The following is a 16,843-nucleotide window of genomic DNA, read 5'->3' on the forward strand; positions in this document are numbered from 1 at the left end:
CTGTCATGGACTTTTTAATATCGTGAGATATTTTGAATTTGAAACTCTGCACCGTTACCTTGTCAGGAATCTCCCAGTCTAGAGATGAAAGACTTGGCAATGGCAAATCTTCGATATTCCCATACCTATCCGCTTTAGAGGGAACCACATACTGTGCATAATATATAAAAACCTTGCATTCACTAAAAAAAGACACAGTTTGATCGGCATAAATAATGTCTGCCAATACATTATGAATGGCATGGAAAGTCCCACTTAGGCTTTCCACAGGTTGCCATTCAATACTTGTTGACGGAAAGATATCTACAATGACAAACCGTTTGTTAGAACTTGCATAAATGGAAAAGAATTATATACGTTATTCAATTAATAACTTACAATGTGTTTGTTGGGAAACACATTCGTTTGGAGGCAAGTGCATATCCTTAGCCATGTAAACATGTTGCACCTTGACAAACTAGCCTTCGGGCATAATTTTGAAGGCAATGATACGCCCCTTCCAGTGATGTTTTATATCATCTCGTTTTCTTCTTTTCACCTTATGAGAGCCCTTGCAAGATGGCAGCATGGTAACCCAATCGTTTACAGCAAAGGTTTTGGGCTCAAAATTTCCATCTGCTCCCTAGCTATAGACTATGCAAGAGTGTATTAAACGAGAAGGGCGCCTAGAGGAAGCCATGAAAAGAATGAAAGCGCAGAGAAAGAAGCTCAAAGAGGGGTGAATGAACTAAAAAGTAGTGCCGAGAACACAAATGAGTATGTATTGGGTGCCAAAAACAATATTGAAAGATCTCTTGACTTTCAAAAAACTCATTATTAATTTCATCACACCTCTGTCATGTATTTTGTCAGATTTGTAAGTAAATAACGTCTTTGGGACTCCAAAACATGTCAGACTTTAGGGGTTTTGGCTAAAAAAGAAGAGAGAATCACGAAATGGACTCCACTATCTCTAAAAAAGAGGAGACAAGAATACCATCTTCTTGCACACGTGGCGAACTCTCTTTGGCCCTTTCCTTAATCCCGTGATTAACAAAAGTGCATTTTTTGAAGCGTTTTTGGCCCTAATGAGATACAACACACCTCCTTTGGGCTCCATTAACTTCTCAACACAACCACCAGGCCTTGTTGATGTGCCCACAAGCTCTCACATTTAGTGCTTTGCACCTCATTTGCATGTTGCTATGAGGATTCCACAAAGCAAGAAAGGAATTAAGTCCACCCAAGAGAATCTCCCTAAGACGAAGGGTAAGGAGGGAATGAAATCTCCTTGTAGCATCAATGGAGAGGATGCCTGGCAAGATCAAGGATACATTGAATAGGCTATCAAAGATAAAGACTTTGGTTTGGCAAAAGAAGAAGACATTGTTGAGGTATGAGGGTTTGAATGCAATGGGCTGAGCACATAAAGGATGACATTAAAGTGTACGAAATAGACTACCAAGAGCTCCCATAGTTAATTTTGTGTAAGGATGCAGAAGTAAAGAAGGTGAAAGTTGATCTAGGAGCGAGTCAATGAATGTTGCAACACCTTAGGGTCAACGAGAACTGACAGTTGCTTGAAAATGAGCTTGAGTTTGAACAAGTATACTCAATGCATTTTGTCATAGTGTGTCCTTGGTCCTGCTACTACATGGAAACCCCTAGTAGAGCTCTTTAGCTAACCAATTATCATAGAGATTCTCAAATTTTTTGGTTGTTTTAGTCCTCTCTGATACATTTGGTGCTCTCTAGTACATTAGGTAGACTTGGTATATTTGGTAAATTTAAAACTATAGGTTCCATTGGTGCTTTTTGGTATTCTATAATACTAATGTGCTTTTTGAATCTTTGGTACATTTTGTGCATAGTTCTTGTCCTCTTTGGTAGACTTGGAGCTCTTTGGTACATTTGGTGCCTCTGTAGTTTGCCTCTGTAGTTTTTAGCACATTCGATGCTTTTTGAAAACCTACAAGGTGGTTTTTGACTTTTTGGGACATTTGGTACTTCTTGGTACTCTCTCTGGTTGTTTTTAGTACTAAAGTAGCTTTTGGTACTGCCTCTGGCTCTTTTTGGTATATTTTGTTAGTTCTGGTCCTTGGTATATTTCGAGCTCTCTCGTATTTAAAGTATTTGGTGGACTTTGGTATATTTGGTGCCTTTTGGCACCTTTGGTACTATGTTGTTTTCTAGTTCTCTTTGGTGCCTTTGCTTCCTATTTGATACCTTAAGTACTAAGTTTTTTTCTAATTTTGTTTTAGTACCTTTGCTTCCTATTTGAAGCATTTGGTGGACTTTGTTATATTTGGTGCCATTTGGTAACTTTGATACTAAGTTGTTTTTTGCTTGTCTTTGGTACATTTTGCGCATTTTAGAACTATCTTTGGCTATTTTTGGTATTTCATCTAGCTATTATTGTTATATTTTGGTAGTTGTGGTCCTTTTTTGGTATATTTGTTGCTCTTTGGTACATTTTGTGCTTTTTAGTACTATCTTTGGCTTTTTGGTAATTATGTTCATCTTTGGTACTTTAGCCCTTTTTGTATATTTTGGTAGTTATTTTCCTTTGTAGTACATTTTGAGCTCTCTGCTATTTGAAGTATTTTGTGGACTTTGGTACATTTGATGCCTTTTGGTACCTTTGATACTCTGTTCTTTCTAGTTCTCTTTGGTACCTTTGGTGCACTTTAGTACTGTCTCTAGCTATTTTTGGTACTACTTCTGCTAGTGGTAATTCTAGTACTTGGGTACATTTGGTAATCTTTAGTACATTTGTGATTCTTGGTATTGCCTTTGGCTTTTTTTTGTAGTGGTTGATACTCTCAATTTCTACGTTTGGCAATCTCTGCACTGATTGGAACTACCTAGGTTTGGGTAGGTAGATTGGTAGTTTTGGCATTGCTTGGCAGCTCATTGGTATTATATGGATTATGCTTGGGAGTTTTGGTATTCTTGGTAGCTAGCTAGTTTGGCTCTATATGGATGATGTTTGGTAGTAGAATGTTTTTTTATCATAGGTCGAATAATATTTGGTGGTAGACTCTTTTCATGTCATATGTCAAATGATGTTTGATAGTTGGCTTCTATGATGTTTTGCTTTTGTAGGTTTAATCCTTTTTATTTTTTACACTTGACAGTCAATAGTACAATAAGGTGAAGGCCACTTGCAAGAAAGAACGTGCCCACATGGACTTTGTCAACTAGGTGATCACTGATGCAAAGAAGGGAAAGTGGTTCACCCTCTTCCCTAGGCCACAAATTGTTGACCAAGATAGAACCATCTATGTGTTTGGCATTTGTGTTGCATGCAAGGAGTTGTTGGAATCAACACATGTTGTGGAGTGCAAGCATCAATACCACCCCCTTTGCGTTAGTGTACTTATGCATACTATTGGGTTTTGTGTAAAAGAGATGTGTAGCATTGAAATACTTGCAAGATGATGAAAGCATGGATCACTAGGCACCACAACATGAAGAGTAAGTTGGCACTATTATCTATGACATTTATGTGCCAATTACAATGTTGATTCAATGTGATCATGCTTTTGGAATGCCATGTGGTTACTACACAAATGAGGAACATGTGGCTGAGGTTGTTGAAGATGGGAATACTACAGATAATGTGATGTATGATGGGTCAAGACCAGCAAAGTCTAATGTGAGTAATATGTTTGAGGGCTCACACAATTGGTAGAAGGTATACGATGTCCTATGAGACCTAAAGCCTGATGGGATAGAGGGCAAGGGGAGTGTGGTGGAGGTGGATGGGGATATAGTAGGGAACCATGGAAACTTTGCTATAGAGGAGATAGTGAATGCTAGAGGCAAACACAACCTAGGAGTTAGTGTTGCTAAACGTATGATCACAACAATGACTTTAATTCAGCAACCAAACAACCAATCTCATATGTGAGACATGGAGCACACCAAGGTTGAGAAAGACTCTTCCATTGATGAGGCGATACTACATGCCATTGAGACCGGGGGGGATTCAAATGCTATTGATACTAAAAGTGGGGGAGGGGCTATTGGTGGGAAGAAGAGGGGCAATAAGTCAAAGGTAGCATTAATCAATACAAGGTAAGGCTTGTTGCAAGACAATGACATTTTGATTTTGATGAGACTTCTACTCCCACTTATTGTATTACAATTATTCATAATATTTGTGTATTTGAAGTATTCATGAATTGGGCATAATTGCTACATTTTTTAATGGAGATCTAGTGATAAGGTGTATAACATGTGTCACAATCTTGTGAATGAAAATGGACTACAAAAAAATGTGTGCAAACTAAAGAAAGCATTGTATGTCTTGAAGCAGCTACTTATGCTTGGTATGAGAATATACATATATTTTACAATAGTCCAACTAAGAGTGCCCTCTATTTTAATAGGGATGGTGATGCATTTATCTCATGGCAATTGCTTAATGAGCCACATGAGAGACATTTGCATTTCTAAAGGCTAAATTGGACTCATAAGATGTGAAATTTGTTCTATTTGTATCATTATTTGGATATTCAACTATGGAAGCTTGATGATAGAGATTTTTCTTTGTTAAGTACATTACATTGAGACATTGTGTGCATAGATTCAAATGAGTGAACTCATACTTTTTGCTATACCTATGGAAACACATTTATACATTAGCACTATTTGTGCTAGACATTACTTTAATGTTGGTGTATGTCAACATGCTATGGGATACCTTACATATATATATATATATATATATATATATAGGCCAAATATTAAGTTTGCAATCTCACATGTATGTGTAGCCCAAACATAAAGCATTGGTAAGTAGCTAAGTAGATTTTTCACTATTTGAGTAGCTCTAAACACCTTGGGCTATTTTATCCCAAGGATATTTCAATGATGGTAGACTTGTATGCATTTTAAGATTGAGAATAGGCTATTGGATGTGCCATCTAGCCGTTTGTGCTTCCATTTTAGCAATTCATGTATCTCATGGCCCATCAAGATGTAGATACAATGTAATAGTCATAAGCTTCTACTGTGCTCGACTTGGATGCCTTATGATGACTCTCTTGGGTGTTGAATGGTATCCCCCACTACCATCTTCACTGAAAATTAGATCACATTGGTAGTTGCAAGAACTAGTGTTTCATGCTTGCACAAAGTAAATTGACTCTGATTGTGATTATGTTAGGGAGAGACTCTCTCCAAGGGTGATCAACTCTATTTCTATGCTAGCAAATTACATCATGGTGAATTTTTGAAGGAAAGGCTTTCGCATGTGAGAAGTTTGAATCTTTTCACAAATCTTTAGGCTTGCTTCACTTTTTGTGAATCACAAACTATACAATTGGACGATTAGTCTATGCATGTACTAATAGTTCACTTGTTAACCTCACTACTCCTAAGGGACATTTGTTGCCATGTTATGGTAGCAATGTCTATGAACACACTTAGGAACTATAGGATGCATCATCACCCCCCCCCCCCCCCCCCCCAAAGAAAAGAAACACATGCATACATTATAAAAGAATTCATAAATACGACTTGTGCTTTAACTATTGAATTAGCAAGGTTCAAACTATTTTATTAGTTCACTTCTTTCTAAAAAACAATTTTCAAGCATAAAGAAAACTTCACCAAAGGGAAAACAAACACTAGCTAGGCCAAAAATTGTCAATAAAGATGAAGAAAGGATAGCCAAGATACTAAGGGGAAAGAAGGGAGAGAGGGAAGGTGCAACTAGGAGGTGAGAGTATAAACCAATTCTAACCATGTAATTTCACCTCTTCTTCAAGTGGTCTCTCATTTCTTTATTATTCTTTAAGTATCCTCTCATACTTTTCAAGGCACTCAGAAAGGGGTCCAATAGAGTGTCACCCACCTCTTTGTCACTCAATCTACTCACATTGATGCAAAAACTCACTTGTTCTTCTTCTCATTGACATCACAAGGTTGACACCCCAACTTTTGTCTTGTTGTCTAGATAAACTCTAGAGAAAAACTTTTACCCATAGAGAGGAACCAAGAATGAGATGTCTAAGATTTAGGTATATTATATGTGAAGTGATTACGATGAAGTCCTAGTTGATATAGAATATTGAGGAAAAGATGTGCAATATCTTTAAAGAAATCCTAGTCGATATGGAAGATTGAGGGAAAGATGTGCAATATAAAGAAGATGATTAGGTCTCTCTAAAGTTTGAGACCATCTCAATATGTAATTGTCTATCTTCACCATGGGGTATGTCAATGAATATATCAACCAATCAAGAGCTAACAAATACATATATATATCAATAGACAAGGCAATCTCATATGCAAGTTTCCACCCTTTTCCACTAAAATTATGCTATGCAAGCTTCCATGTTGCAAATATATGGCCATATGGAGAACATCAATCATCAATCTAATCATATAACCCAATCTGAATATCAAGCATTTGCATTAACTTTGTGCTTAGATTCCTACAATCTACATGAGCCTTCACAAGAAGTTAATCAAAGATTGCATTTGATTCTACTAACCATAAGCTACATTAATTTGACAGTTACATCAAATGTAAGGTTTGAAAGCCTTCACACACCCTTACATAGCCATATCTTGCAATTAGTGCAATGGCCCTAATAGTATCTCATATAGTGTCACAATCCACCAATTTGTGGAGTTATGGCTCCTCCAAATTTCTATAGTACTCAACAATATACATGGTTCCTTGCACCATGATGGGGTTTCTAGATGGGATTTCTAGAAGAGTGAATGGTGTGGAAAGCTATGGGTGGTACAAGATTATGGTTCTTGAGTGGAGGAGGCAATCAAAGACTAAATGAGAGGTTTAGGTGCTACATGCTTCTTACTAAGCTAAAGCCATTAAGGCTAATAAAGATTAGACTTGAATTACATGGTTATAATTAGATCATCTTAGATGTAAAGGTGTTTTCCTATGATGCTCAACTAGAGGCCTTATTTTTTGTCATTCACTTCTCATCAAGTAATTTTTGGTTTTTTTACTTGTACTTAACTTTTTACTTCCACATTTTCAAAGGATAATTGTTGTTATTCACATGGCATTATTTTACTCTTTATTCCCCTCTCAACATGTGGCACGACCATAATCAAAATATTTGTTGTTAATTTTTATGACAAGCAAGGGTGTACATTTTTACTAGCAATGACTTCCCCCTCTCAACAAGATTCCACTAATGAATCTTTAAAAACAATTTGAGAACGTATGGAGAAAGTCTAAAAGTTATTATTATACAAAACCTTCAACACAATTCGAGCCTTCCCAAGGCTCTAAATGGCATATCACAAAGCTATGACTAGAATCTACTTATCCAAAATATCAAACAAAGGGTCTTCAATAGCATGTGTAAGTCCCAATCACATAAGTTGTTTCAAATGTTTTAAATGTCTGTAGATTGCCTTGTTTCCTAGGCAAAAACACTACACATTCAAAAGTCTGCAATCAGGAAGATCAAAGCATTACTTTTCTACAAAGCTTGTCATGGTGCATCATCATAAGACTTTTACTATTCCTAGGCAATGACATATGTATTCAACAAGCTGTGTGCAGTACAGCAAGCAACAAATTGATAAGCAAAATAACAAAACCAGCTTTGCATGTGGACTATCAAAACTGTAAATGGCTCACATTACACCTGAACCCAGTTATACATGAGCAAAGACTAGCAATGGAATGCTCACCCTTCAACCTCTTGGCTTGAATCACCGGAACTCCATAGTTTGGAGATCACCTCCTGTGAAAGTTAGAGATTTGCAGAGAATGTGTAAAATCCCACCACTACTGTTTGACAGTAGTGTTTAAGGACTCAAATCCACTTACATGACATGCTTCAACACCTATGATCTCTGGGCATATACTCCAGCACTCATGTACTCCATAAACATGAGTATAGGCAAAGGGACATTCCGGTACGAGGGCACATGCTTAAGATAGCAGTTTATCCGATCCAGAACAACTGACTGCGTATGTCTTAGGTCTGGCTCGACCCCATAATGCGACAGATCGCTCCTGATGTCCATTCAGCTGTATCATTCAGTTGCTGATCATGAGCTTGTCGGCATTCTTGAATCAAATTCCAGTGGAAATTTGCATCTCGAAAAAGCGCTGCAACACTCGATCCCATTGCATCCGCCAAGTCACCTAAAGCAGCTACAGAAGCCTTGGTAACCGCATCATCTCTACAAACCATCACAATTAACGAGTAGAATTAGTGGGCTTGAATATAAGCTTGGCCTCCACAGTTTTACCAGCACCAATTCAGCGACTTGAAAGCCCATCATACAGTACTGTTTCAACAATGGTGCCAACAGTGCCATTACTCACATTTTTTGAGCGATGAAAGGAACTGTAATTACAGATCCTAATGATGTTTCAAGTTGTCACTGCAAAAACCTCAGGCACACTACCCTTTCGTGCCCCGAAGCCTCAAACTACATGTATTGAAAACGTCTCTGTTGTGCATTGGTCAATAAGACCAATTACACTTTTTGTGCACTCGAATGTCTCTCAGTAATTGTTTTCCGAGGGAACACCAAAACCCCAAGGACTTAAACCAGTTTAATACTTCTAATATCATTGTGAGCAGTAACTTTTTGCGGTATTTGTGCTATGATGTAGGATTATAACCAAAAAAAAATTCGAGGTCAAAAGTCAGAGTCTATCCAAAAATAACAACCATTCAAACTCTTTGTGGAGCTATTATAATGTAAGTTGAGTCATTGTCATATCAAGGTGCCCCCTTCATTTCTGCTTAGTCCAAATCCTGGCTGAAAGGAATTTCACAAAACTATGGTTCAAACTCTTTTTGGAGCTATTATTATGTAAGTGGAGTGGTTGTTGGACCAATGTTCCCCCTTCATTTCTGCTTAATCTAAATCCTGGCTGAAGGGCATTTAACTTAACGGCCAAAAAGAAAATATGGACACCTACATCTTTCAAGACCCTAAGATGCACTCATCATTAAGCATGAAACCATGCAAAAGTATAATGTACCATTTGATAGGATTCTGAATCACACCACCTTAATCATTTCATCTATTTGTGTAAACCCAGACTTCAAAGATTAAGATCTACAAAATGGAACTGGAGTGAAATTTGTGTTGCATGGAGTTTCTGGATTCATCAGGTTCAGCTTGATCATTTCAGGCATGTATGTGAAGGGCAACAACTTGCCAGTATGGCATGCAACTTAAGCCAATTAGTAAGCCTGATCATCTCAAACAAGTAATAAACAGGTTGTGTGAAGGCCAAACTAGCACTCCATTAATATTTCGAAGGTAGCTTTCTAAAGACCAATCTAATGTTCATCTATCGATATAGCTATTAGCAATGATTTGATTTACAAGACACCAAGGAATGTGAAAGATTGATTCTGTGTTGTAATCCTTTTGGAAATGACTGTGGCAACTCGGCAAATTGCGGTGGATTAGAAAGTTCAGACAGCACACTTTTCATGTCTTGAACAGGCTTGGGTATTTAATATTTTAGCCTTTAGGTCTAACCTGTCTTGAACAGGCTTGGGTATTTAATATTTTAGCCTTTAGGTCTAACCTGTACAGTAAAAGTTATACATGCAAAACAACTTCAAAGAAATACTGAGTAGTGAGCAACAGCACTACAGGACTATCCTCAATCACTTAAGGGCTTTCCTACAAATCACAAGATAAATTTATCTCGCATTGCATAATGACAGCCTGCAGGTCCTTAAACAGCAAGAATACACTGTAACTAAGGATAGGCTTTCATTGCCCGCCCAACATCTTTTCTAACTAAAACAAGTATGCAAGTTACATATTGCACACACTACCCCTTGTAATGCAGAAGGCGGCACCCATTTGAAATGTGTTTCACATACATTCTACAAGAAATCATGCCAAGTATAGTGGGTTAAAAAACTAATCTGCTATTTCTTTTTGTCAAGAAAGAAAGAAACACATACCTCTGCGAATCGGCATATACATTCTCAATAAATTGCAAGATATGCAGAGCATATGGTATCATCAAATCTGCCTTATTATGTTTGAATCCCTGAAATATACCTGAGTAAGCTTCCAATATGCCTACCCTTAACTGATTGCAGTACTCGATCAAATCATCGTCATTCGTAGCCTGTATAAAGAGCTCTGCTGCTCCTTGCAGCATTGGCATAGCATAGGGTAGGTATTTCTCAAAATTCTCTCCTATTGACAGAGCAATATCTCCGAAAGAAGACAAGATTGGAGGTTTCACAGAGCGGTGCAAATGACTGCTAGAAAGGTTTTCCAGCAACTGAGTCATTATGCCATCACAAAAAGGTAGAACCTTGTCATCCAATGCACGACAAATATCGCCAACAACTCCAACAGTCACAGTGCATACTTGGTATTCCACAAAATTCTGAAGCCCCATTTCCAAGTATTTATAGAATTGTGGCATATACTTTATGAAATCTGCACCTGTGAGATACGCAAGAGCACCAACACTGAGCATAGCCTCCTCATGGACTGTAGCATTCCTACAAGCAAAAACCTGCAGAAATGCCTCCATCATATGATCAGAATGTTCAAGGACCCTTTGCTTTGTAGATTCTGATGATCCCAGCTTCTGCATGATAACCTGCAATACACCACAAAGGAGTGCCTGCAATTCATTCTGATTCTCCCTCTCATCAGTTGAAACAGCATCCTTCACAAGTATCTGATTAAGCTTCTGCAAAATGACTGGTATTAATTGCACAATGATTGGAGAAGTGTCTTCTGCTGCACACCTAACCACCTCATTCAAAGTTTCATAGGCAGATGCCCTTAGACGAGTATCACCTGCATCTTCTCGCTCTGCTGTGAAAAGCAGGGCTTGAATGATGCTTTCAAAAAATGGTGACAAAGGAGAAGTTGCAGATCCTACCTCCTCGTAACCCCGAGCAAGAAAGTAAATTGCTCCACATGCCTTCTCAGCTACCTTGGACACATCTTTTATACTGTTGAAAAGAGCCCCAAGGATATGAGGCAAATTTGTTTTGGTCACAACAGGAGCATCAACACTGGGACCGTGCAAAAACTCAAAAATCCTTCCCAACGTCCATGCTGTTGTTTCCTTTACATGACTATTTTCATCCTTCAATGCACTTAGCACAAAATCAAGTGACCTGTCAACCAAAACAATAAGGTTTTCAAGATGAGGACCCTCCAAGATTGATCCAAATGCATATGTTGCAGCTTCCCTGCAATGCCAGTCATGCTTGGAAATGTTCTCCTGAACATAAGGCATTATGAGAGGAATTACCTCATCTCCAACAGTCCTTGCCACTAGACCCAAGCAGGTGCCACCTGCCATAGCCAAATTCCAGGCACCTTCCTGTTCATCATCTTCATCCTGCTTTGTAAGTGTCTCCAAGAGCAGAGGAACAAGTGCAGGAATGGCCTGCTTGATAAACTTGAAGTCAACAAGATCAGTATCCCCTGATAAGTCACCTTCTTGGAGTTCCTGAAGCTCAATCTCCTCATCACAGATAGAACTCCAAAACTCAAGGGCTTGGAGTGCAACAGGCTCTTTGTCTTCACGTACGGCTTTAGATGTGATCACAAACGCATCTTGCATATAAGGAGCAAGTTTTTCATAATAAGTCGATGATATCGAGACAAGGCATTCAAAAGCTGCCTGTCTGACTCTGTCATCCAAAGATTGTGTGGCTTCGAAAACAACCCTCATGATATAATCTCTCTCCACATCATTTTCAAAATTGCTGTGTGCAAAGTCAAGGGCATCATAAAGTGCATGAGTTGCTGACAGCATCACATCATTGCTGCCATCAGTTGCATTCATGCCCTGGACAACTGCAGTAAGGATAGCATTCACTTGATCTTGTGCAAGTGAATCAGCTGGTACTTCTTCACAAACATAACCCAGAGTTTCAAGTGTGGCCTGCTTTATGTGGGAAGTATGCTCAGCTTGTGAGCTACTTATATTAGATAGTAAAGTTGCTATCAACTCTGGCCACTGTCCTAGAGGGAGCTCTATAGCAGCAATCTTTGCTATAACTTGGGCAGCCGTATGACATGCATCTAACACCGGAGACAACAATGCATTCAGAAGTGCTGCCTTGATCTGAGCTTTTACAGTGCCATCGAGGGCAATCCATGCTTGGACTAACTCTGACTTTCGAGTTGCTTGTTTTGCATCCAGAGAATTCTTCAAAATAAGGCCAGCAAGCTTACGACTATCTGGAGGTTTTCCATTGTTTGAAAGCTCATGTGTTAAGGACAACAAAAAGGAAGGGTAATTCTGCTGTTGGAACTGCTTTAGATTATCTTCAGCTAGCTTGCGAACTGATCCATCTGGTGACTGCGCATTGAGAAGAACCTGGGCGATCTCCATTGGCTGCACAATAATATGCAATTAGGGGCACATACAGGTTTTGTTTAAAATGTGATGCATTTGATAGCGCAGCGCATCTCCATCAACTGCACAATAACATGTGATTAGGTGCAGATACAGCTTTTGTCGAAAACGTGATGCATACGGGGTTTCATGTTGTCACTAATAAATCAGTTTAAAAAACAGTGGTTACCAGCACGTATTGAAATGCATAGGCATACTTGTAAGCATACGAACAACAGAAAATGAGCAAAGCAGGACCTGAATGAAATCTGTGAATGCAGAAGCAATGCGGCATGATAAAATGGAGCACCAAACCAGTATGCCGAATTAAAATATTTAGACCACCAGGGAGGAAAAATGGAAGATAATCTCCCCGCTAATATACATTAAGCTTAAGGTTGTCAGATATGGTAGATAAATCCTTGCAAATGCACTATTAAAGATGGACCATCTTAAGGAGAGAAAACTGAGGATCAGGCTCCATTTTAAGAACTCCACAATCACCATTCAAGAATCCCTCTTTTGCTACAGTAATGGACCATCAAAGGAGAGAAAACTGAGGGACATTTAGCCTGTCTATCCAGTCGAATCCTGCATTTTATCATTCAGATTGCGGTACGAGCGGCAGTACCGGCTATTCAAAACCTTAACACGAGGCCTAGCCAGTAGAGAGAGGCAGGAGGGAAGAATGTAATTTACAGGCTCGATGCCATGTCAAGCACAGTCCATTTATAATGATGTGCTACATCTCTCTCGTTTGAGAGGCTTATTAAATTTGTGGGAAAGACGCCATCGCTATAGACAGCTGGTCGCTGATCAACTTGGTCTAGGCGTGGATGCAGCGATCATGTCTGACGCATCATCGTCCTCCATGAAACTCTAACAAACAGAGAGAGTAGCAGTAGTAGGCGAAGTATACCTGGCTTTAGCTTCGCTGATCCTGCTCTCTCTCTCTCGACACCCATTACTACTTCAAACTTTAAAATCTCTCTCTCTCTCTCTATCTATCTATCTATATATATATATATATATATATATATATATATAGACTTATAGCATTCTGCGTGTGCCGTCGCTTACTTCGCTCAACAATCCATTTTTCATATTTCTCTCTCCTCTTTTTCCTCTCTCTCCCCCCCAAATTCTCTATATCTAATTTTTTTCTCTCTCTATCTTTCTTTGCCTTCTATTTTAGTTTATTTTTTCTTCTCTTTTGGTTCTCTCTTTTTTTCTCTCCCCGCTTTTCTTTTCTCTCTCTCTCCTTTTATTATCTCCCTCTCTCCTCTCTTTTCCTTCTCTCTCCATCTCCTCCTTTTTCCTTTTTTTTCTTCTTCTTCTCTCTCTCTCTTCATTCTCTTTTTAAATTTTTTATTTTCTCTCTCTTCTCTCTTTCTCCTCTATTTTTATTCTCTCTTTTTTTAAATTTTATATTTTCTCTCTCTATAATTCTCTCTACATGTTCTCTCTCTCTTCTTCTTCTTCTTCTTTTTCTTTTTCTTTCTTCCCCCCCTCTCACTCTCTCTTAAAGTATGTAAATTTTATATTTTCCCTATATATTATTTTTTTATGTTTATATTCTCTCTCTCTCTCCGCTCCCTTTTCTTCTTTTCCCCTTTCTCCTAATTTTCATTTTTTCTTCTCTCTCTCTCTCCCTTTTAAATTTTATATTTTTCTTCTCTTTTTTTCTCTCTTTTAAATTTTATATTCTCTCTCCCTTCCTCTCTCTCTCTCAAAATATATTTAAATTTTAAAAAGATTTTTCTCTTTTCTCTTTTTCCCCATCTCTCTTCCTCTTTTCCTCTTTCATTTTCTTATTCTTCTTCTCTCTCTCTCTCTCCTCTCCTCTTTTTTCCTTTTTTCTTCTCTCTTTAAATTTTTTTCTTTTCTTTTTCTTTTAAATTTTATATTTTCTCTCTATAATTTTCTCTATGTTCAAATTCTCTCTCTTCTTTTTCTTATTTTCTCTCTCTCATTTTCTTCTCTCTGTCTCTGTCCCCTCTCTCCTCTCTTTTCACTCTCTCTCTCTCTCTCTTTCTCTCTCTCTCTCTCTCTAAAATTTTATATTTCCTCTCTATAATTCTCTTTCTCTCTGTTCTCCCTCCCTCTCCTCTTCTTTCTTTTTTGCTCTCTCTCTCTCTCTCTCTCTCTCTCCTTATTTTAATTAAAAAAAAGTTTCTTTTTTTTTCTTTTCTCTTTCTTTTAAATTTTATCTTTCATTTCTCTATAATTCTCTCTCTATGTTCAAATTATTTCTCTATAATTATTCTTATTTTCTCTCTCTCATTTTTTTCTCTCTATCTCTCTCCCCCCTCTCTCCTCTCTTTTTCTTTTTTCTTTTCTTCTCTCTCTCTCTCTCTTAAATTCTATATTTTCTCTCTCTATAATTCTCTTTCTTTCTTTTAAATTTTATATTTCCTCTCTCTAGACTTCTCTCATTGTGTTCAAATTCTTTCTCTTCGTCTTCTTATTTTCTTCTCTCTGTCTCTCTCCCCCTCTCTTTTCCTTTTTTCTTTTCCTCTATCTCTCTCTTAAATTTTATATTTCCTCTCTCTATAATTCTCTTTCTCTCTATTCCCCCTCTCTCTCCCTCCCTCCCTCTCCTCTTCTTTTTTTTCGCTCTCTTTCTCTCTCTCTCTCTTCTTATTTTAATTAAACAAAACGTTTACTTATAAAAGTTTAATCTAACAGAGAGAGAGAGAGAGAGAGAGAATCTAGGCCCTACGCATGAGAGGGGGGAGGGGGAGATAAAAAATGTTTAATTAAAAAAAGACTATTCTCTTTCCTCTTTCTTCCCCTTCTCTCTCTGTCTTCTTCTTTTTATCCTTCTTCTTTTCTTCTTCATCTTCTCTCTCTCTCTCTCTCTCTCTCTCTCAAAGTGTGTGAAAAGCTATGTTCGAAAAACTTTAAATTAAAAATACTTTTAAAATGTTTAATTAAAGAAAAGTTTAATCTAACTGTGTGTGTGTGTGTGTGTGTGTGAAAAAAACTTTTGATTTAAAACGAAGTTTGATTTAATTAAAGGAGAGAGATAGAGAGAGAGAACCTAGGCCCTACACATGAGAGAGAGAGGGGGGGAGGGGGGAAGAATTTAATTAAAAAGAGGATGGGGAAAAGAAAGAGAAAGATTATAAGTGAAAGAGAGGGGAATGGGTTTTAATTTTTAAAAAAAGAGGTGAGGGGGGTAAGGCTTTATTGAAAAAAGGGAAGGGGAAGAGAAAATGAGATGTTGCACGTGAGAAAGAAAGGAGGGGAGGGGGTTTTGATTGAAAAAGGGAGGTTTGGAAAAGGGGGTAGGTTCAAGAAGCCCTCTGGAGGTTCGGGGCTTTCCGAACCTATAGCTAAAATAATATAGTAGTAAGATATATATGTATATATGTATATACGTGTGTGTGTGTGTGTGTGTGTGTGTGTGTGTGTTATTTATTTACTAGCACGACCCACACGAGTGCGAGTGTTCATTATCTTAGCACTTCACACTAGGACGTACACAAGCACAGGTCTTAATGGCGCCTGTAACACAACACTCTTTAAACTCCACTCTTCACTCCTTTCCCCACCCCTCTCTCTCTCTGCACTAGGACTCGCACATGCAAGGATCATTAGCGCAATAGTAAAGCAATGGTATTTTACTACCCTCTCTTTCTCGCAATAGGACCCATGCAAGTGTACTCTTGTAGGGTGCTCGTAAAGCTTTACGATTGCATTTACCTTCCCCCCCCCCCCCCCCCCCCTCTCTCTCTCATCTTTTCACCCATGTAATCATGAATCATTAGGGCCCTTGTATAATGAAGGTGTTCAACACCATTTGCAAGCACCCCATTCCCCCTTCCCCACTTCTCGTCGTGATGCGAGATTTGTCATTAATGAAACGATGTAATCATGATAAAGTCAAAACAATTAGTAACAAATTAGTGATCACTATTCAAAATTATATACAAACATAATATACTTCTACATAATTGTATCGAAGAACATCAACTACATTCTACTATTCATTATTTATTACCCCAAGTTGAAAAAACCAAGCAATAACCTCATTATCCATTAGACGTACGATAGTAAAGTTTACTCTTGGTTTTTTCTCAACCACGATGGTCCTTGACATATTTTCAAAGGCAAGACCTCATCCTCACTTATCATATTTTCAAAACAACATAACACGAAAAAAAAAACCAATGAAATCTCAATTCACACATCCAAATATATCTTTAGTTTTGAAATATTTTTCTTTTGTGAGCATTGCTATCAATGATAGTAAGTGTCCTCATCTCCAAATGCTAGGGTGATGAATTTCCAATCGCAACATCAAGTGTGGATTGTATTTCTTTATAAACTGTGCAATGTGCTATAACACAACACACCATCAACAAGAGCACAGCTCATGAACAATGGAGGGGAGGGGAAGCTCGCAAGCAAAGACAATACCGAGTTCAACATCCATATTCTATTAATGCAGCACAACCAAGCAGCACATGTCATGACACTCCAATCAATTCCATCAAG

The 16,843-nt window shown here is 38.0% G+C and overlaps 1 protein-coding gene across 2 annotated transcripts; it reads right to left on the reverse strand.

Moving 5' to 3' along the window:
• Positions 1–7,301: 7,301 nt before the first annotated feature.
• LOC148019096 (importin subunit beta-1-like) lies at positions 7,302–13,345 on the reverse strand. 2 transcript variants are annotated; one of them, XM_087701676.1, is made up of 3 exons: positions 13,260–13,345; positions 9,924–12,423; positions 7,302–8,163 (listed from the first exon to the last, which is right to left on the reverse strand). In XM_087701676.1, the coding sequence occupies exons 2-3, from the start codon at positions 12,335–12,337 to the stop codon at positions 7,956–7,958; spliced, it is 2,622 nt and encodes an 873-aa protein (XP_087557802.1). In that variant the 5' UTR covers positions 12,338–12,423; positions 13,260–13,345; the 3' UTR covers positions 7,302–7,955. The 2 variants fall into 2 exon arrangements, with proteins under 2 accessions (XP_087557802.1, XP_087557803.1); XM_087701677.1 differs by having other exon boundaries at positions 7,303–8,163; positions 9,924–12,340; positions 13,260–13,335.
• Between the last annotated feature and the right edge of the window lie 3,498 nt (positions 13,346–16,843).

The sequence above is a fragment of the Lygodium microphyllum genome, chromosome 20, assembly GCF_053477565.2.
Source record: "Lygodium microphyllum isolate KBCC chromosome 20, Lygodium_microphyllum_v1.1.10, whole genome shotgun sequence".
Classification (NCBI taxonomy): domain Eukaryota; kingdom Viridiplantae; phylum Streptophyta; class Polypodiopsida; order Schizaeales; family Lygodiaceae; genus Lygodium; species Lygodium microphyllum.

What these genes read in the sequence shown, in the direction of transcription:
- LOC148019096 (XM_087701676.1), bottom strand. Translation starts at nt 12,337, where the DNA reads ATGGAGATCGCCCAGGTTCTTCTCAATGCGCAGTCACCAGATGGATCA. An exon ending in GTATATGCCGATTCGCAGAG is followed by an intron (nt 8,164 to 9,923) that starts GTATGTGTTTCT and finishes GATGGTTTGTAG; the next exon opens with AGATGATGCGGTTACCAAGG.